The 21,331-nt window shown below is 41.9% G+C and overlaps 1 protein-coding gene across 1 annotated transcript in view; it reads right to left on the bottom strand.

Annotated features, from left to right (window-relative positions):
* The window catches only part of NCALD (neurocalcin delta), a 61,843-nt gene that overhangs the window by 12,716 nt on the left and 27,796 nt on the right, over window positions 1-21,331 (bottom strand). Inside the window, exon 2 of the mRNA XM_009469331.2 lies at window positions 4,350-4,746. Within this exon, the coding sequence (XP_009467606.1) occupies window positions 4,350-4,727 (378 nt within the window). The 5' untranslated portion in view covers window positions 4,728-4,746. The remainder of the gene's footprint in view (window positions 1-4,349; window positions 4,747-21,331) is intronic.

Genomic DNA, 21,331 nt, shown 5'->3' with positions numbered 1-21,331 from the left:
GGGCTGTGCTAACCCTGGCCTGTAACCTGGGACCGAAAGGCTGCAGGGGCTCCACTCCACATGAAGTACGACTCCTCGGCCTTGCAGCGCTTGGGCTGAAAGCCATCGGTGGCCTTCAGCAGGAGAAGGTTTGGAGGTGGTTATCTATCAGCAGCCACCTGGGTCAGGGCAGCTTTCGCAGGTGGACTTCTGTCAGGAGGGGTCCTTACAGCTCCCTGGCACCCCTGAATGACACCAAGAACTTCTGCCTCCAGAGCCCTGTGTGCATCACTGGAGCGAGCACAGGCCCCAGCTTCATCTGAACTGGCCGGTTCCCTCCTGAAGTCTCCCCTTTGATTTTCCATCTGCATGTGGATGAGCAGTGATGGGTGATTTAGGGCAAATCTCACCCCTTTGCCCATTTGCACAGGTTTTGCTCCCATTCACTGGCTGCACTCGGGCCAGAAACCTTGGTTGGGGCTGCACTTCCCTGCTGTACTTGGCAAAGTATCGAAGAGCTCCTTATGGTGATGGCAGCAATGACAGCGCAAATTTTCAGTCAATCCTTTTTACTCTGTTGAAATAAATTTTGACAGCTAAAAGTCTCACAAAGTGAATAATTGACCTGAAAAAATTGCTTTCCTCTCTATCTCATGAGGATTTTTGACACTGTCTTTACTGAGAGCCATATCAGCTTCTGCTTCTTCCCTTATCAGCTTCTGTTTCTTCCTGGCTTATTTGTAAGCTAGCCCAGCAAGTGAAATGTGTGTGCTCTATTTGTATTAAACTGAAAGTGTTATTCTCGTCTCTCAGCTCAGTATTCTTAAGATGCCTTATGACTCCATACAGTGAAAAAATGTACCCTTAGAACAAGGTTTCCATCTCTTATTTGAACTCTTATTTTAAGAGACTCTCACCAAATATAACCCATTTCAGCAAGGGGAACAAACACAAATCTTCTAGCTGGTTTGCAGCTATTTTTGAGTGGACTGGGCTATTTAGATTATAGGTAAACATATGGGAGACATGAAAAGTATTTCTAGAGCAGGAAAATCTGAGAGGATCTGTGGCGAGGTGTGTCAAGAGGGCAGGCTATGAAGCATCTTCTCACAGTACTCTGCGCCTGGTAGTTGTAGCAGTATCCCTTGGACCTTTCATTAGGCTCTGCAATCATCAGCCCACCACTGAATTCCTTCAAGTTCTGTGATCCTCCAAGTTCAAGTTCTGTGATCCTCCAAACTGTGCACCAGCTCCATGAGGATGGCTCATGTCTGTCTCTAAGCAGGGCTTTTTGAAGACTTGTCTAGGGGAAGCTCGTGGGCAGGCGTGGTGAGCCTGTGACAGGCTATGTGTACGTGGTTAACAGCACTATGGTAAACGGAGCTTAAAGGAATGCAGGTGCTTTGCCCTCCAGCCCGTTGCTTTGCAGAGAAAACAGGCTTCAAAAAGCTGTTATGGACCATTCACATTCATCTCCTTGGCAGCTGGCTAGTTACTAGGGCCTCTGTGGGACATGAGCCATCTTAACCAGTAGCTCTGCTGTTTCAGCGCTGCTGCTTCTACCACTGTTACCGCAAGCACCTTCTTGCAATGCTGAGCAAGAGCGCAATGCCTGCATTGCCTGCAGCGGTGTTAGATTAGGCTAGAGCATGAGAAAGGAAACGCAAGTAACCGTCAGCATAACAGTGAAAATCACTACAGAGAGAGGATTTTCAAAGCACAAAGAGAAGCAGACTGAAAAAGAAGAAAAGCATGCCTTGCCCCTATGTTATTTAAGATACAGTAATCCCACAGTAACAGGGGCAGTATTTTTCTGTGAAACTAAGACTTTTAGGTTGATGGTCTTTCTTTCAGTGTTCATTTTGATGTATTGTCTCATGCAAAAATCCTGACGAAAACATAATAAATCCTGCTATATCAGTATGCAAATATATGCTAGGTAAGGGACTTGTAATAGGTTCCTCTGAGACATATATCAGAGATATAACAGAGTTCTGTTTTTCGCTATCAGAAAGATCGTGACAGCTGAGGGCCTCCAGGAAGACATTTGCTACAGAATCCTGTCTTTCCATATTAAAAAATAATCATCTTTTGTAAATGAAAGTGATAGTTGTTAGCTGTTTTTTTGTAAGTCTAATCACTCTACATCAAAGGAACCTCTCAATAAAACAAGAAAACGTGCTCATCTACTTCAGTTTCATATATCAGCCAAACATGCTTGCAGAGACTATGCAACAAATCCTGCTCCCCTGGGCAGAGCTACAGGTGACCAGTGCAATACAGGGAGATCACTATGACCATAAAAACCTGGAAGAAGAGAACAGGGTGAGATCTACAAACACATTGCCTCGTGGGAAGCTCCATCACAGAAAGGGCAGCTTTCCCGACTGTAAAACCACTGATGGGCTATGGTGCAGAAATGACTGTCGCTCAGGCTTGTTAGGCTGTTTACTTCCATAGTCGATTTTTGTGTGGTCCCTCAAAATGTGGGGTGAGAGTAAATGAAAGAAAGCGTCACTCAGTCGAGTTTCAGGTGCAATCTGAAAGGAGGAGAGAGCCAAACCTCCCAAGAAGTGCAGTGGGAGGGCTGGAGTGCCAGGCTGAGGGCTGTATGCAGTCAAAGTGTTGCTCTGGGTTGGATGTACAAATTGACAAGATGTCGCCCTACACTGATCCCTAAGCTGCAGTTTCATTTGACGATAGCATCATGGTGATAAAGGACAAAATGCCACAATTTGGTACCAACACAACTGTGAAGAGGAGGCAGAGCATTTCTGCCTCTAATCAGGCTGGTGAGCAGATCTGGGGTAACTAGAAAAAGCTGCTGGTTTTGCTGGTCCTTGCTTGGCTCGCTACAGAGAATACAGCCACTGGTGTTTTCATTAAATTTGACATGAACATATTTGTGGCATTGTTCTCCATGTTTGTGAATCTTCTGGTCTGGGGGGGGGTTGTGCTGCCGTTCGGCACTGAGGCCTTCCCGGGCTACTGGACAGCAGCAAGGGGTCCTGCGGTCCCTGGGGAGTCTCCTCCTCCTGAGGGGCAGGCACTGGCTTGGGTTTGCTTTGTACTTCGTTACTTCTCTTGGGATTCTCTTTGTTTTCTTATGAGGAGAAATACAGCTAGGAAAACAATAAATGATGGCCTGTTTGCCCTACCCGGGGGAGAGGAAGATGTGTAAGAACAGAGTATCTTCTAATGCAAATATTGCATGGGGTTTGTCATGGCACAGAGACAGGGAGGTCTCCGCGTCTGAATGCAATCCTGCTCTTTAACTCAGACTCAGGAACACAAAACAGAACAAGTGAAAAACACCACAAACACCCTACATTTGCAGCTGGGCTTTCTATCTGGTCTTGCTGAAGCAGTGCAAGTTCTGATGTTCGTTACTGTTTGGAGGACGTGAGAAGAGCCCTGGTAGAAAGACAAGGGCACCACGGGTTAGGCTGAGGCAGACTCCGTACATGCAGTTTGCCACCACAGCCTGTAATTTGTCTGCATTCCTTTCCCTTGATTTCCAGCACAAATATAAATCTGAACAGTACACAGCATTTCAAAATTTCCAGGGAAAGAAAAGATCTTGATAACAGGCTTTTTTTTTTTTTTTTTTTAAACAGTGCTGTATTATACAGGCTCAAGCTGTGTAAATATACTACCATATCAAAAATGTTTTAAAGCTTTCAGTAGAGTGATGTGCCTCAAGGGTGAAAACATGTTAGAGGAAGCCCAAGTGAGGTGGGACTCCTACTAACACCACAAGAAAATGCATCCAAAGAAGCTGCATATGGAATCATCGTCTACCCAGATAAGGTTTATCTATACTGGCAACTTCATATGAAGACAGCTAGTATGATATTAAGTATGCGACCTTGCTGGAATTAGGCAGACAGACATCTTTTAAAATATGTGAGCTGGTTCTCCATAACAACGTGATTTCAAAGTAGATTTGTTTCTTACTGTGGAGGGAGCCTGCCTTCCTTAAAAGTACACTACCTGGTTGATCTAAGATACCTACTTGGTCCAACTGTAATTAATTGAAATCAATTGACAGTGATTTCCCAGAGGACAGAATCACATTTATCAGGAAGTTAGTTGCTGTGCTTCTGCCCAACAGAACTCCCAAAGGAGAACCTCCCACGCAGCGTGTTGCTCAGGAAGAATTTGCAATGGATATCAAATGCTGTAGTTTGAATTGTGACACGCTCTTTGCCAAATGAAATAACATTTTGTATTCAAACAGTTATACAGAGAACCAAGAACATAAACCCTCAAATGCTGCCAGAGTTTTTAATTCAGTGTCTCATTGCAACATTGCTTCACAATTTGCTTGGAAGGAGGGAGGCCAAGGGGTGCCTCTGAGCAGCACATACCTGCACGATTTCCAGCATCTCTGACTTACTGATGTAGCCGTTCCCGTCGAGGTCATACATGCTGAATGCCCACTTCAGCTTTTGCTCCAGTTTACCTCTTGACGTTACACTCAAGGCTATGATGAATTCTCTGAAATCTATTGTTCCATCTCCATTGGCGTCAAAAGTGCGGAATACATGTTCCGCAAACTTAGAAGCGTCCCCATAAGGGAAAAAGTTCCCATATATTTTTTTAAACTCCTCCATAGATAAATGTCCGCTTGGACAGTCTCTCAAGAAGCCTTTGTACCACTCCTGGATCTCATGTTCTGTAAAGTCTGTACTTTCTAGTAAATCTTGCATGACTTCAGGGCGTAGTTTGCTGTTTTGCTTTCCCATATTGGTGTCAAAATATTAACTGCAGAGGAAAAACAAACACATGTGAATTATTATTATTATTACTATTACTATTACTATCACTATCACTATCACTATCACTATCACTATCACTATTACTATCACTATTACTATTACTATTACTATTACTATTACTATTACTATTACTATTACTATTACATAATAACTATTAACTTGGAGGCTGTAGAAGGACAGTGTGCTGGATTTTGAGTTTTCTGATGATAGTTCACTCCTGGGCATCAACTGAAACTTTGGGCAGTGTGCACTACTACAAGTATACTCTGAAAAAATTAACAAGCCTAATCTGCATGTTGATTACATTGTCTTTTCACAGTCTCGAGAACTGTAACTATCCTGAATTTATTGCCATCCTACTTTGCCTTTGAAATCATGAGGCAAGCAATGGATGTTGCAAGGTGTAGCTGACCGGTAGCTGTGTGTTGCAGCACACCCTCCATCCCGGCCACCCAACTGTCCCAAGGACCTGACCTGAATGCGGTACATTTTTTTGTACCTCTGGTGGAAACCAAGTTGCTACACAGGGCTGTGTTCAAAAATGGGATCAAGGTGCATCTGCAGTGTACACTGAAACCAGGAGCTCCAAAGCCTTTCCAGATATATCTTTATAGCCAGAATCAAACAAAGCAACCCAGAAGTTGCCTCTCTTGTTTGGCATGGACCAATTCCCATTTTAGTTCAGAATGCAGATAAAATCTGAAAAGATTTTATCAATGGTGGATTCCCCCACCCCAAAATATTACTGTGTTTTTTAATTCTCCTTGTAGCCAGAAATCGGATCTATTACTAAGTAATCATAATCTGGGTGGTCACAGCTCTTTGAAAAAAACCTCTTTTAAAAAAAAAGGAGGAGAAAAAAAAAGCACCCAGACAACAAAATTGGAAATTTGTTTCCCTTAAATTAACCATTAAGAAATATTATTGGATACAGCTTCTGTTAAATCACCTTAATTATATTTTATTTAAGGCAAGTTGCTACATATCACGTTGTGCAGCAGATTTACTCACGACTGATGCCCTTTGGGTTTTAAGTTTTGGAGCCTGAGTGTGTTGGCTCCAAACGGCAACATCATCAGTTTTACTGGAAGCTTAGCATTATACCTGAATTGTGGGAAGCTATTCTCTATCGACAGAAACCTGCCTGAGAATTTGTCATGCGAATGACAGTCACAACTGAAATCTGATGTATGGATAACTTAAGTAGAATTGCAAAATAATTTATACAGGACTCCCACGCTGCTGTCAGAACAGAGTCTCTGGGCCACAGATTTATGAACCATGTCTGGAGTGGCTAATGAGTGTTCAATAAAAACTGTTTCTAGATCAAGGTAATACTTTTAAAAAATTAAGAATAATACAGTATTGTTACATGTCAGAAGCAGCTATTGAGAAATGTACGACCATTTGAAGCTAATCTAATGTGTCTTCTGTTTGGCACTGGGAAGAAGAAATTGAGGCTCCCCCGGGTTGATGCTAGTTGTTTCCTGTGGTGAAAATCTCCCCTTCTCCCCACGGTGACTTTGAACTCCTCAAGGCAGCTAGAGGACTGACACCTTAATCTCCTGTATTCTTGGACCAGAATGACCAAAACCTTTATATCTCAAGGGTAAAATGGTGGGATCCATCCTAGATCTATCTGTGTCTCCACAGGATCCACTGATGGCTGTCTGGCAACTAGATGTCTAGTCTAAACTCCTTGCCTACACAGCTGGTGGAGAATAGGCTCCCCTGTTCACAGAGAGGAGGCTGAAAGGGGTGAGGAGTCCTGCCCGATGGGAACCTCTCCATCTCCTGACCATTTCAGGGGCCTGGGTTGCTACCTTGATCCAAAAGATGTCTTTTCCTCCAAAGTGTCTCCAAAACACTTGGAAAGTGGAAGATGCCACCTCAAAGGTAATTTTTTCTATTGCCTTTTCTCCTTTCATCCTGATCAAAACATGCTGTACAGTTTTTAAGTAATCCAATCTCTTAATACCCTGAAAATAGCAAAAAAGTCCCTGTTTTATAGGCCCAGTCCAACAGCTGCCGAGGCAACTGAAGGTTGCGTTGCCTTCAGCGGGTGTTGGATGGGGTCCATAATAAACAACCTGGGAATTAGCTGAGTGAACGGATTACATTAGGGCAGCCAGATGGGTTTACGTCAGGCAAAACAACACGAGCAGGGGCTGTCAGCAGGATGGAAAAGCAACTGGACAAGTAAAGTGGCCAGGCTTACTTTAGAGCCTCACCAGTTTAATAGAAAACAAACCAGTAAAATCCCCAGAGCAGGTAGCAGCTACCTACACCCCCAGTTGGCTATTCCGCAGCCCCAGGGGCTGCTCACTTTTCAGACCATTAGAGTAGAAAGGGAAGGTCTCTGACTAATGTGCAAGCCAGCTGCGGTAGGAGTGAGCTGGCATTAGCCATATAATCTCTTGCTGCTTTTTAATACCTCAAGCATTTGAAAATGCAAAACTCGGCTTGCACACTTCCAGTCCAGAGTCTTTTGAAAAATAAAATAGTGAGGTAACATGCAGGCAGTGACCTTCAAGAGGTAGCTAATAAGAATGTGTTTCAGTCCAAAAAATTATGCCTTCATAGCTGCACATGGCTGCATGTGCAACATATTTTTACCACATAATAAAAAATACAGAATAGCAGAATGCGCTGCATTGCATTGGTAGGAGCAAAACATCACAATCAGAAAAATCTATGTTCTCCAGGCACAGAGGGAGAGCTAACCATATGTGACTTGCAGTAAGGGCTGAAATTCACAGCCGCTGTGATGCCAGGCACCACAGTCAAAACTGGTAGGATTATTTCTGAGTCCACTTGTGGTGAATTTGTATCATCATGTTCTTTGCCCTTCAGATTGTTCCTTATTAATAGGTGGTGTTCTAGAACCATAACAATGGGATTTATTGTGCCCATTCTATCAACAACAGATCAAAATGCTTTTGCAGTCCAAGTACAGAAAATCCTTGAAGACTCTTAAAGATCCTTATAATCACTTCATACACTGCTGCCTGCCTCTTCAGGATAGATTAGATTATGGGCAGAGTACAGCGAGCTAAGAGAATGTCAACTAACAATGACAGCAATAAACGCACAGAATTAAATAAAATTGGCTCTGATTTTAGGCATTTTTTCACACTTTATGACCTCTGTAGATCTTTCAAATTTCTAATAAATGATTAAATGCTAAAAATACAGCAAGTAAATAGTGAACGGCAATCGCAGTGGCGAAGTAAAATATTGACAATACTGAGAAATGGATGTTGCAGGTATGCAAAACAAAGACAAATTAAGTGTTTAATGATTATGTTTAATTGCATTTCTACATTTGCTTCCTTTGATACAATGGTGTTAGACATAATATATATGAGTGACTTCCTATATGGAACAACGTGACATACAAAAATATTAAGGTCTTAATTCTGGAGGCAATATTGTTTGGTAAAAGGTTGTGATGTGTTTGTGGCTTGAAGGGTTGATACCATTTCAGCCAACAACTACAGAAGATTGGAAAGGAAAGCATCACTGCTGTGTGGTTGCTATGGAAAGAATCTCTGTTCACTGATTATTGTAGGAAATGTCATAGGCGTTGCTCCATAAAGTAAATATTTAGAGCTTGCTCTAATCAGGTCTAGGTGCGAAGTTTTTAAGACGAGATTGAGGACAAAGCTTTTTGACAGACAACAGGCTGTCACAATTCAGCATCTAAGAGAATAAATAAGTGAAGTGGTGACTGGCACCACAGCAACTGACTTTCCCTGCAGTGCAGTATATTGTGTGCAGACAGGACATCAATGCTGTTATAGACTTCTCCTCAAACAGGGAGAGCTGACTGGACAGAAAGGCAATGAACACTTACTTTATCACATGTCTCTTGTCAGCAGTTTGCTGCTGCTCACATACAGTTGTTGCCTCCATCTGAAACCTCGTGGTAAGGCAAACATACTGCCTGCTGAAGCAACAGCCGCGCTTCTGGGCGCTGGGAAGCTGCAGCAGCCAAGAGCATGCAGCTGACCCTTTGCTGTGTGAATGCAATGCAAGCATCTAAACGTATTTCCTTAAAAGAAATCAAATTTATTTCTTCTGTTGGGGGTTTGCTATAATCAGCAAGTGCTAGCAACACATTTCTAACAATGCTCTTGCTCTTCAAACTTGACAATCATCATATAAAGACAACCCTCTTTTTCTCTTTTTTTTTTTTTTTTTTTTTTTGGTTGAGCTCAGTCCACCAAAGACAGCGAGACATCTTAATTTTGATTTAGGCTTAAACCTGGAAAAAAGCCACTACTGAGAAAAACTAAAATGAGAAAGGGGCACTCGTCCAGGGGAAAGTGTTGTTCTAAAAATGGAGAATTTAGAATATTGGGTCCTTCATAGCTAACAGGGTACAAAGCACCTGAAAGGTGTAAAGAATCAGTCTGAAGGCAAGTCCTGCCTGTTATATTTCCAGTGGGGATAGCAAGACAAATCACACCATAGGCTTGGCTGCAGAGACCAACTGTGTAAAAACGGAGGCAGAAGACTTTCAGAAAGAAGCAACGAAAGCTCCATTTTGTGATTTCAGTGCTATTCCGCAATTTAAAATTAGAAACCACTAGATAACAAAACATGCGCTTTAGGGAACAGTCTTTCAGTTGCAGAGATGTAACACTGGACAATGCAGGAAGCCTTTTACACAGTCGGTTCATACAGTCCTAAAGCCACAGGATGCACGCAGAGGTAATTCTGGGGCATGGATGGAGAAAGTTTCAGTAACACAGCACTGAAGTGAGCAGGACACTTCTCCAGCATAGCGGAGAGACAGCTGGATGATGGATATACCAGTACCAGCTTACTTGACTAGTAATATGGCTCTGTAATATTACAGAAAACAGGGATGAACCACCTCATTATTGTTTGTCTTCAGGAAGTGCTGTTTCTTGTTTCTCACACACACGGTCTGACCTGTTTCCAAGAAATAATCTGCTTATGGGGGCAATGCTGTCTTTAAAATTTCTATCACACAATTTGAGAATTTCCCTGAGAATAGCAATTGCGGGATTTCAATCTCTGCCGAGCAGCTGAAGCTCCTGACAACTACTGGAATGAGCCAAAGGCCGAGTGGGACAACACTATGAGCCAGCGCTGCTACCTGCCAGTCAGTCCCCTGTGGCAATGCCTAATGGCTTGTCTGCAGTACGAGTGCTTTCTGCAGCCCCTGTGGTTCTCCATTCACCGTCACCGCTGCCGTTTTTCCTCCAGCATAACTGCTGATAGTTCCAAAAACCTGGACATGTGACAAGTGGACTCATATACACCATCTCTCAAGCTGTCTACACATCTGGATGCGGCCGGGATCTCACCTTCTTTCATGTCCTACCCACCAACAGTCATCAGCTGTCACTGCATACCAGCCTCCACGGTACAACATTTAGGGCTCCCACAAGCTAAATTCTCCTGCCATCACTTTCTGCCACTCCTTCCAGTTACGTTTCTGCCCATCACTGTGCAACTCTGCTCTGTCACAAGTCCAAAGAAGGGGTGCTGCTCTGTTCTGGTTGACCAAACCTTGTAGCACGGCATCCCCTTACCCTGCAGTTAAGGGCGGATGCCAGGGGGAGACTACAGTGCAACTCAGAGCATGGCACTTGGCTGGGAATGTGTCCTCAGAGCTTCCAGGCCAAAATTTTGCCCTGTTCTCAACACTCTTCACAGTAAGAGCTACTGTCTTCCTTCTCTGCCAGCTGCTGTCATTGCTTGGTAAAGCTTCAGATACCAAAAGCCAGTTCACCAATTACAGCACGTGTCACTCTCTGAAAATCCTGCTGTAATTTGCGATCCAATGTACACACGTTTCCAGATGCATCTCTGGTTCCTCTTTGTCCGCGTCCTTGCAGAATGGGGGAAGGTATGTGCATTTACAAAAGTCAAGGCCTTGGTGAACACTTTCTGGTATAAAAGCCAAGTTTCCTTCATAAGGTCAGTTATTCCTTCAGGCTGTAATACTGCTAACTGCTGTACAAGCTATGTAATGAAATGGTTCAAAGCAGCAGCTCTGTCAAATGACACATTTTCTTGCCATCTGTGTATACTGTTTCCCTGTGGCTGGAACACCAACTTTGCCATGGCCTGATCATGAATGCAAACCCGACAGTAAATGTGGGCAGTGCACTATTTGTCATCTTGTAGCTCTCCAGTGGGACTCAGGTGAGCAAGGCAGGAGCGTGTGTTCGGTGATCTCTGCTGTGCCACTCCACAGGGAAACTCTGTAATCATTCACTCAGCTCCCAATGAGCAGGTAGGGCAGAGCGCTCTTCTTTCGCACTGCTCTCATTTTGCCTTTCTGATGTTCACGACCTCAGAGCCACTTCCAGCGCCGCTCTTCACCTTCCAGTTGGAAATTTCAGTGCCAGTGCAGGATCCCACTCGTGGGACATAGTGCTTTTTGTTTAAGCAGCAGCAGCACTGGAAAGAATAGCTTCTCAGGTTTTAGCCTCTCGCCATGAAGTGCAAGTGCTACCTGGCCAGGAGATTTTTCTTCTTGGTTCTACAGAAAGGTACCCTGCAGGCTCTTGGAAGCAGCCACTTTGTTTCCTTCTGGCCATTTCTAGTTTGTTTTCACACGTTCATTTGAGTAACCAGTGTGACAATGCTTGCCAAGAAAGGCTTTTGGTTAATTTTTTTAAAAACAGTGCCTTGGAACATATTTTTGAAAGAAAACCAAACTTATTAAAAATCACAGAGGGACTTAGCAACAAAATAAATACATGCAGAGTAAAATTCTGAGCCTTGCCATCCTCAATTTATCTGCTTATATTGGCAAAGAGCAAAAAAGTGGATAAAATTCATGAGCAAGATTCATTAAAAAAATCTGACACTCTCTTATGAATATTCACAAGGAACAGCAGTAAACAGATTTGCAGTGTGGTGTAACAAGTACTCAAGGCCAGAAACACATACTACAGAGTAAAACTTCTGGTTAAAAGTATAGCAGACATTGAAGAACAGGAAGGAAGAATAATGCAGAAATGAAGGGGAAAAAAAACAGAGGAAAAGTTGTGGATGGGATCATCATTCAGTATTTATACTTTGTTTGTCAATAGAAGGAACAGGGGACATGTGCTGTCCAGTTACCCATTGGTACTTCATAACGTGTTCGTCACAATAAATTTCACTCGTTTTGTATTAGGCTTTTACTCTGATTCCAGGATCCTGATGTTTTCACTGCTGCAAATTACGGTTTTGTTTTGTGTCACCTTCCTGCTCCTCCAGCCCCCTTACTGGGGATCTTTCCCCTACGAAAGGTGCCCCTAAGTGCTCCTTTGACAGAACTTGTTCCGTGCTTTCCTGTTACAGCCCCGAGGAGAAACTCAAGACAAGAACTAAAAGCAAAACCTTTATAGGTCTGTGCTTTACTTGAGGTGGGCAGTCCAAGCAGGAGCAGCTGCACAGAGTTCATGTGTTTCAAACTTGGAGACGCTTATGGATATCGAACATCAAAAGCCCAGGCTCTTATCCCTTCAGATTTACTCTGGCAGAGAAATGCTACAGCTGCTCCACGTTGTCTCCTGTTTCTCTTTATCATAATTCCTTTGCGCATTTTAGCAATGAGGGCTGGCATGGGGGTGGAGGAGGGAGAAGCAGCAGAAAGGCAGTGCCCCTGTCAATAAATGCTAGTACATTACTACCAGGGTCTGCAGCATCAGTGGGTTAACTAGATAAGCCTAGTGCTTATCACGTTACTCTCAGCAATGCCCACGGTCTTGGCTGGAATTGTTTTGAGACCTGCCTCGAGCAGCAAAAGGGATGATGCCCTCACACCCCCTCACCTCTGCATCAGCTTCAGCATCACTGGGGCTTCCAGAGAAGGTCTCTGTTTCCAAAGCGCTTCCTGTAAGGCTGAGTGTGTGATACGGGAAAAACCACTAGGCATGAGTATTTCTAATATTGGGAGTTGGGGGAAAAGAGCACATTATGCAGATTTGCTCAGCGTGGCATATTGTGCAGTGACTCCTCTCGCATTCACAGTCGGTCACTCTTTCCACCTTAAAGCCTTGCATTTAGGACTCAGCGCTTGTCTGTGAAACTGCTCCTAACTGAAACGTGGTGTACATCTGCCCATCGAAGAGGAGTGTCTCTGTATTTGCTTATGTAATGAACTCCGTTTGCTCCACCTCCGCCACCAGATTTTGATTGTGGTGGGGCATTACCAGGTCTGTTCTTAAGCTACTGGTGATCAGCTACTTGCTGCTGCATTGAGAGCGCGGCTGTTACACAGGGGAGGTGGAGGTCACTCACCTTAGAACAAAATCTCTGCCATTTCAGACAGAGTGCACATGAGCATCTTCAGGAAGATTTTCTGGTCAATTAAGGTATAACCTCTGCCTCCACGTAGGGGTAGACAGGCAGTGAAGATGGCTGGAAAAGGGACTACTGGAATTACACATAAAGCAACCAATGTTCCCAAATCCTGCAGCGACCCTCCAAGGTTTAAGTGAGTGTAAATGGGGGCCCTGTGCTCCCCTGTGCACACGGAGGCGAGTCTGGACCTCCAGCCTTGCTCAGCAACCTGGGCTTTGTCCAGAGTGCTTTGGGAGGTGATGCAGAGGACCACCGCCCCACAAGCAGGGTGAGAAATAATGCTGTAAGTGTTGGTCAGCCATTCCCCAGGGCTGACCAGCAAAGGCTTCACCCACCCAGAACAGTTTGAAAGTAAAATTTTCCCTGCTTACTGAGAAATAAGGAAATAAAAAAGAAAACAGAAACCAGACAAGAGGGGGGAAGCTCACACAGATTAGGTTAAGTCCTCTTCCCAGGCTCCCAAAGGGTCTCACGATTTCATTTCATTTCTTCCTCATTCTTCAAGAGCTCACAACAATAAAAGTCATGCCAGTATTCACACACTTTTTTGGTTCATAATCATTCCTTTGTGAAGAGTTGAGGAACAACAGTTTACCATAGGCTTTGTAAGAAAAAACAGTGATTTGCTCATTAATGCTGGGTAGAACCATCTAAGGTCTTTAACTAACTCTTTGTCTTGGCAGACTTCAGATGACTCCTTTGGGAATTGGAATTAGATATATATTTACATATTTGATTTCTTCAGATTCTACGGAAATTGTATTTTTGTAAAAGTACGTTTGCCTTTGCCTAATTTTGTATGATAAAGGGCAAGAGAGACTGCTAACACAGTACATTAGGACATGCACCCTCAGGAGGCTGCTTTTCCAGATTTTACTGTGTTCAACTGTTTCACTAAGCACAGGACATTTGCAGTATTTATAAACATGGGTGTTAAGCTAACAGCAGGGAAGTTGGCAAAATCTCTCAGCCTGTTCCAGCTGGAGGTGACTTTATCTAGTGGCGTCCTTTCAAAAGGAGACCATATATCAAGATCCAAATGACATTTTCTGCAGTTACTGTGTCTCCTATTATGAGAGAAACTCGGCAGCCTGATGTTTCTCTGTTTAACAGTCCCTTCCTGTACCACATTTCCTAAAATGCTCAAGGTCACATTTTTCAAGTGCTCAGCACCCACAATTAAACTCGGGCTTCTCAAAAGAAACACATCTTCCATTTGGGCACACATGTAATAGGCAGCTTCTCAAAAAGCAGCTGCACCCAGTAAACTGAGATCTCCCAGAAAACCACACCACTTATTTTGGTACCTAACGAGGGCCTGAGTGCTTTAGAAAAGCCAGCCTTCCTACCTGTCTGCGTCACTGCAATTTGTCTTTATCCTGATACTCACATCTCCAGCTACCTCAAACGCCGTTCATTCTCCTCTCTTCTGAAGTGCTTCTCTCCTTTGTGTACGGCACTCACCAGTAGTAACATAATCTTCCCCAATGCACCCAAGTGCACCAGTCATCAAACTCATCTAGCAGCAACTTTATCGGATTTCTAATCTGTCCTACATCTCGTTTGGTCCTTTTATGTAACCATATATGCAATAGCTTGGTGGAAGGTAGTGGAAACTAAAGCAGAAAGCTACTGTTGCACAAAGTAACACAAGAAGCTGATGTGAATTCATGATCTTGATTTTTTTATCTTCGTAAATAAACAGCATGTGACTCCCAAAGAGTGACATTTGTGCTTACTCTACCCTTAAAAAAAACGTTAACAGATGGTCTTCTATCCCACAGCAGAGACTTGGTGTTGACAGATAAAATGAAAGCATGATATTGGAAAAAATGGAGCCATTAACTGGCAAACTAGATATTTTTAAAGATGTTCTTATGATGGGGAAAGAAATGATGGCGGAGGTTCCTACCTGGAGAGTAACTGTGAGTTTTTTTTTCCATATTGAAGAAATTTAGTGGAACTTTCTCTGGAAAAGTCGGCAACAGGAGAGTGGGAGTGGGAGGTTCTGGCAGCCAGGACCAGAATCTTGCTAAGGAGATGGAAACAAGATGCACTAAGATAATGTCAGAGTTTACAAGTTCATAAATATGAAGATCCACGCCAGGGATGATTTGTCCAGCACCTAGCACTGTCAAGCGTGCCTGAACACAAGGGACCTAATATAAGAGGTGATATGGATGACTAAAGGAATTTTGTGGGAGTTCATAGAATCATAGAATCATAGAATCATAGAATTGTCAAGGTTGGAAAAGACGCTGAAGGTCATCGAATCCAACCGTTAACCTAACACTGCCAAGTCCATCTATACCATGTCTTCGAGCACCGTATCTATCCGTTCTTTAAATACCTCCAGGGATGGAGACTCAACCACTTCCCTGGGCAGCCTGTTCCAGTGCTTGACCGTTGTTGTAGGAATTTTTTAAAGCAGTTTTCAAAGAAGTTTCTAAACTGCAGATAAAGTGTTAATTTACTCTTTATGCATGTCTTCTTTTTCAGAATTTTTACATCCTTGAACTTGCAAGATGAGGCTGTGAATTACTGGTCCTGGAAGAACAGCACTGGGTGAACATTTTTTCAGCAGAACCCATTTCCATCAGATAATGCAGCTTAGCTGAAATCAAAATGTTTTGTGGAAATGTGTCACATTCAGGAAAACAAATTCTGGGAAAATGTCAGAATTGATAATTTCAACTTTATCTTTTCCTTTTAATAAAGCAAAAAGTTTCAGCATAACTTTATCTTTTTATTAAATTTGTTTTGGAATTTTATTAGATGTTAATTTTTAGCATTACAGTGGTTTTGACATTATTGAGAAAACAATTCATTGCCAATGAAGTGAAATAACTCGGTGTTTCCAGATAATTTTTAACTTCCATCCCACCAGGAAATTTTGATGTTTTGTTCCGATTTGCAGTGAAAATAAATATAAATGTCAAAATTTCCTTTGGAAGGGGAATTTCAGATTCTAACCAGCTCTAATCAACAACAAAGCCATCTGCTTTGTATTAATGACTTAGGGCAGCATGTAATGCTGCAGAACAGGGTGATATTCTACTGTTCAACATTGCTTATGGAAGGCAATGACATATGGCAAGTTTCTTGCTCCTAGTTGTCTAGGGAAGTTTGAGGCTAGCCACTTTTATTTTATTCTTCATGCTGTCTTGCCAAATTCACAGAATTCATCATTCAAACCCAAGATTTTCCTGCGAATGTATGAGAAAACATCCTCCCAGTGACATATGGCACAGCCTACAGCCCCTACATCTGAAGGGAACTCATAATTCCCAAATTACAGTGCAGAAAGATACTTTCAGTTTGCAAAGGTTTTAAATTGATAATTTAAATAAAATACTTGTTCCATGATAAATGCCTATTTTTAAACATTAATAGGAAGATAAATGTATTTGTTTTCAAAAAATAACTTCATCCAGATGAGTCATAATTTGAATTCTATTTGAGAAGTCATATTGACATGAAGGACTTTAGCACCAACAAAATAAAATAAGATTTTAATTCTTGTTTAAGACAATGTCTTTGTTATATTTGCTAAAAGCTCTTCTCTGTCTTCACAGATACATTCTTCATTCTGCAGATAAGGTAATTGCCCCCAAGCTGGTCCAGCAATCCAGTCTGCTTGCTAAGCTCAGCCATGGACCCCAGTTCAGACAGTTTGCTGTCCACCCTGAAAAGTTCCCTGTGGACAAGAACGCAGTTACCTTTGGTGATGACAGCATCTCCTCTTTTTCATAACATTTTGATGATTACTCAAGCCACCTCAGGGTACCTGCTTCTCTCCACTCTACATGGGCAACTGACCTGAGACGGCTGGATCTTGGGGTGTACAACAGGCATTTAATGGGGAGATACTGCTCTCTGTTCCCTCTGAGCACCATTCACGTTCTAACCTGATGGGAAACTTAGCTTGGATATGATCTATAAGGTTACTGGAAGAAGATTTTGGTTTGTATTTGCTTTGAAAGTCAGAATGACATCTCCTGACAGCCCACCGTGAAAAACACAGACCCGTGTCTTACCCGACTGCTGTTTCATGCATAACGCAGTGTGCTGCCTGATTTTAGAAATTACTCAACTGGAATGAATTTGAGAGTTTGAACAACATGATAAAGGTCGGTAAGCAAACTCCCTTAAGAGGCATAGAAAAACATTTTACAAATTAAGTGCAAAAATAATTTGCTGGGCTTCTCTGTCCGTCTCTCACACACACATATAAACAAATGCTTGTATAATCTTTATGCTCTTACTATTACTTGCTATCAATAAGCAAAACCCTAGCAGTTCTCAATATTAAGTGTAGGTAGTAGCCACTTATAGAAACCCATATTGTAATGGCATCTATCGTATAGTCATAATACAAACTGTAGTAAAAAAAATAAATTGCAAGAAGTCAGCAAAAATTATTTACATGTTCATAGCATTACATAAACTGCAGTGAGGAATACTGTATAAAGACTAGGACTGAATCTAGACTGAAAAATCTGAAATATCGGTTTGAAAACTTTTCTGCCATCACTGAAAATTTTCTATAAATTCAACTAAAATGAACTCCTTCACAAATTAATGGGTTAACAGCATTTCTGCCTTCACTATTAACATCCTCTGAGGAAGTAAACAAAGTTCATCAGATAACTGTTTTCAGACAAACAAACTAGCTTTTTCTCATGTGAACAACAAACAATTTGTATTATTGTTGTAGAAAAGTAGAAGTGGCAGAATCAGAAAACTTCTTTCCAAAGTTTAACTTTAGGAAAACCAGATTTTATCCAACATTGAATAAAATGCCACTTTTCACCACTTCCTAGTGACGGTAAATAAATAGAAACACTGATCCTATTATATTTTTAGGCCAGTTTACTTTTGCCTCTTTGCTGTTCTCAAGATGTCAGCTTCTCTGAAATTTCTTGTATGTGACTTTAGTGCCTCTCTGCATTTTTCACTTCCTAGGACTTTTATTTATTGTGTTATTGTATAAAACTTTGTTCTTTCTTTGATGTTTTATTTCTTTTTTCCTCTTATCTCTTACTTTTCACTACTATTTCTTAGCTCCCTTGAACAAACACCATCTTTCTTACTTTTTCTGTTATCTTTGAAAAAGCCCATATCATATAATTTCTCTTAAATTTTTCTCTATTTCCTCTGTATTTCTGTTCCTACTATTAGCGTTTCCAAGAAGTGGCATTTCCTATACCATACATTATGTTGAAATAGTATCCTAACAATGAAATACATTATGACCAAAGCAGCAGGGTTTGGAAAGCTTGGAAGGAGACCATCTATGGATTAATCTCTGTGTCACTTTCTCTAATTAAATCATCCAAAAGAAATAGCTAGGAAAGACTTATTCCATATCTAATTCCTAGCAAATTATTACCATTTCATCCACCATACTTTTGCCTTGCTGCTTTTACCTTAATGGTAGAGTACCAGTGCTGCTGTTATTAAGAGCGGTTTCTGAACTCTGAACAGCATCATCACCAACATTTGATTAGAATTTCAGATTTTGATGATCTGCTTCCTTTTGCTGGGAAACAATACTTTTCAGACACAGAAAGGAGTGGAAACGTATGTGAGTTTGCAAGATGCTGACTCTTACCAGAATTTTTTGCCTGTGGCTAATGGAAGATTCACCAGCTACATGATGGACAATACTTCAGATCCCTTCAGTGACATATGCTTTTATGTAATCATAATCACACCGATAGAGATCTCTATCTCTGGCATTATTTGTTCCAGTTTCTTTTCTTGCTCTGTATGCTCCATATGCCCCGTTCTTTCTACAGTAACCTTAACCTCTTGCATTCTCAGTATCATGCCTTATAAAAATAAAGGCCTTGTACTTTAACTGTCTCCCTCTTACTGCTTGCTACATATAGCTTTTAAGATGTCCTTAAAATATCTTTAGCTGACAGTTTTCTCTTCCACATCATCTTGACCAATAAGTTCAGTCCCAACCCACTCCTGGACACTCCACACTTCCTCTCACTTAATGCATCAAATATTTCCTAATTCTCTCCTCTGCTGCCAATGTTATGAAAACCAGTGAAGCTCCACTGCTTAGAAACAGGATGAACACTGAAGAATCAGCCCACTGTTTGTAAAGTGCCATATAAAATCACCATATAAATCACTTATTTAATAATAAAAGTACGTCCTGTTCCACCAAACATGTCTCATATCTTAATGTTCTAATGACTTCACTGGAAAGTCACTTAAATCAGTGAGCAACACAGGGATCTTCTTGTGAATTGCCAAAGGAATCCTCCAAGAAAGATTAAGAAATTGATAACCATGCAACTATATATATAAAACTGATTTTCTACTTGCTTTTTCTTTATTAAAAGGAGGACGTTTCCCAGGAGACTTACTGTTTTCTAATGAATGTTCTAGGAAAGGGAGCCATTCATGAAGAAACAGTATATACTTCATTGCAAGGTGCTCTAAAATCTATCACTCAGTTAAATTAAAATAAGGATGTTTTCACATTAGTCTCCACAGGATGATAAAACAGTCACTTATCAACAGTTTACCACCCAGCATTTGGTAAGATTCATTTGATCTCAATCTAAATGAAAGATACAGCTATCATCATATCATGAACACAGTTCAAACCCACACGTCGTTCATTCATTTGTGATCAGATGGGAGCTGGTTTCAGTGATCTCATACTAATTTGTGAAAACTCCTATCACCATATCTTGTCATTCCTCTGATTTTTAAAAGGTTGGCAGTAAAGTTGGCTTTGGAGTTGGTTTTCAGGCTCTCAAAAAAAAAAAAAAAGAAAACCCCCACACAGCAACTTTGGGAGAAAGCCAGAATCTTCTTGGAAGTTTCCTTGATGAAGGAGTAGGAGTGGAATAGAGCAATCTCCTTGATTTTGGCAGCAAACCTTTCTTCTGGCAACTTCATTAAAAAGCCATTCCACTTTATGAGTTATCAACAAAGAGTTGGCATTTCTGAGCGTGACTGATGGTCCTCCCTGTGCTGACAAAATTAGAAACATCAATAATTCTTAGATTAATTGCTTAGAAAATTTCCAAGAGGCAAACATTTCCTTATTTTTAGACCCTTGTTTTCTGCTGTAGTCAAAACAGTAGAGGTCAAAGTTCAACTACATGTATTTCACTTCAGTGATGGGATCCCTGTGCTCTGGGTTTTATATGTGTACAGACACAAGTGTGCATCAGTGCTATGGGGCTGGGGGACATCCTATGGTGAGCCCCCAATTCCCAGTCCCTGAATGCATCCTGATTTATCTCACAGAGACCTGGAAGCAGTCTTCTTGCCCATGTATCTATATATTCTTCCAAAGGAGCGAAGGACATGGACATACTAGGGCCTCTAACAGGGACTACCGGGGACCAGGAATGTGAGTGCATGGAGGAGACTCCATGCCCCATGATGCTGGCTCAGCCATAATGAAGTTTTGCATGTGGCTAGCAAGTGGTAAAAAACCCTGTATTTGCCAAGAGGTGAGGATCCACGCTGGCAGCGACGTGGTCTGCTGGAGTCCTGGCACAACAGTTGTAGCCACCTCAAGCACAAAGCTGAAAGTTGAGCAGCTGCTGTGAAATAATGCAAGTCTCATCACTTAGATTTTCCCTGTTGCTCATGCAGGAAAAGAAAAGGTCTTTCTGGCAATTTTTGTGTACCCTTCTCCACCCACTGCTTAGATATGCATCTGGAAATGCAACAGTGGGTTTGCTTTCTGACTGGAGGTCTACATTAGCGCTCCTCCATGCTGCACCTTAGCAGGGTACCAGCAGGTAGTCCTCAACAGCATGAAGCTTGTGTGTCTTCACCCCTTTTACACATGAATTGTATAGAAAAGGATAAGTACTGCAGAACTGCATGAGAACGGTTAAAAAACACTGCTACAAAGCTGTATTTGTGAATAAAGGTCTTCACAAATCTTTTATTTGACTACCTGATGAGGTAAAAATAAATGGACTCTCACAGGTACCTTGGTGGGTCAGACAAAGCAGTGAGCCCCAAGCTAAACACAGGAGAGAAACAGGTTGCCTGTAAATTAATCATTGCTAATGCACTAGAAACATGACAGAAAAGGGTAATTAGGAGATTTGAAGCAGAGACGGATATTAGTGGAGGGGGAGGTGGTCATTAACCTCTGTGGAGCGGATGACAGGCAGTTAGCACCTGAAAAGCAGCAGATTAGCAAAAGCGTGGTGAGAGGTGTAGTGCAGTGGGCCACCAAC

Source organism: Nipponia nippon, unplaced genomic scaffold (genome assembly GCF_047370975.1).
Source record: "Nipponia nippon isolate SJK-2023a ecotype South Korea unplaced genomic scaffold, ASM4737097v1 scaffold_1, whole genome shotgun sequence".
Classification (NCBI taxonomy): domain Eukaryota; kingdom Metazoa; phylum Chordata; class Aves; order Pelecaniformes; family Threskiornithidae; genus Nipponia; species Nipponia nippon.
This window is presented reverse-complemented; position numbering and strand designations above follow the sequence as displayed.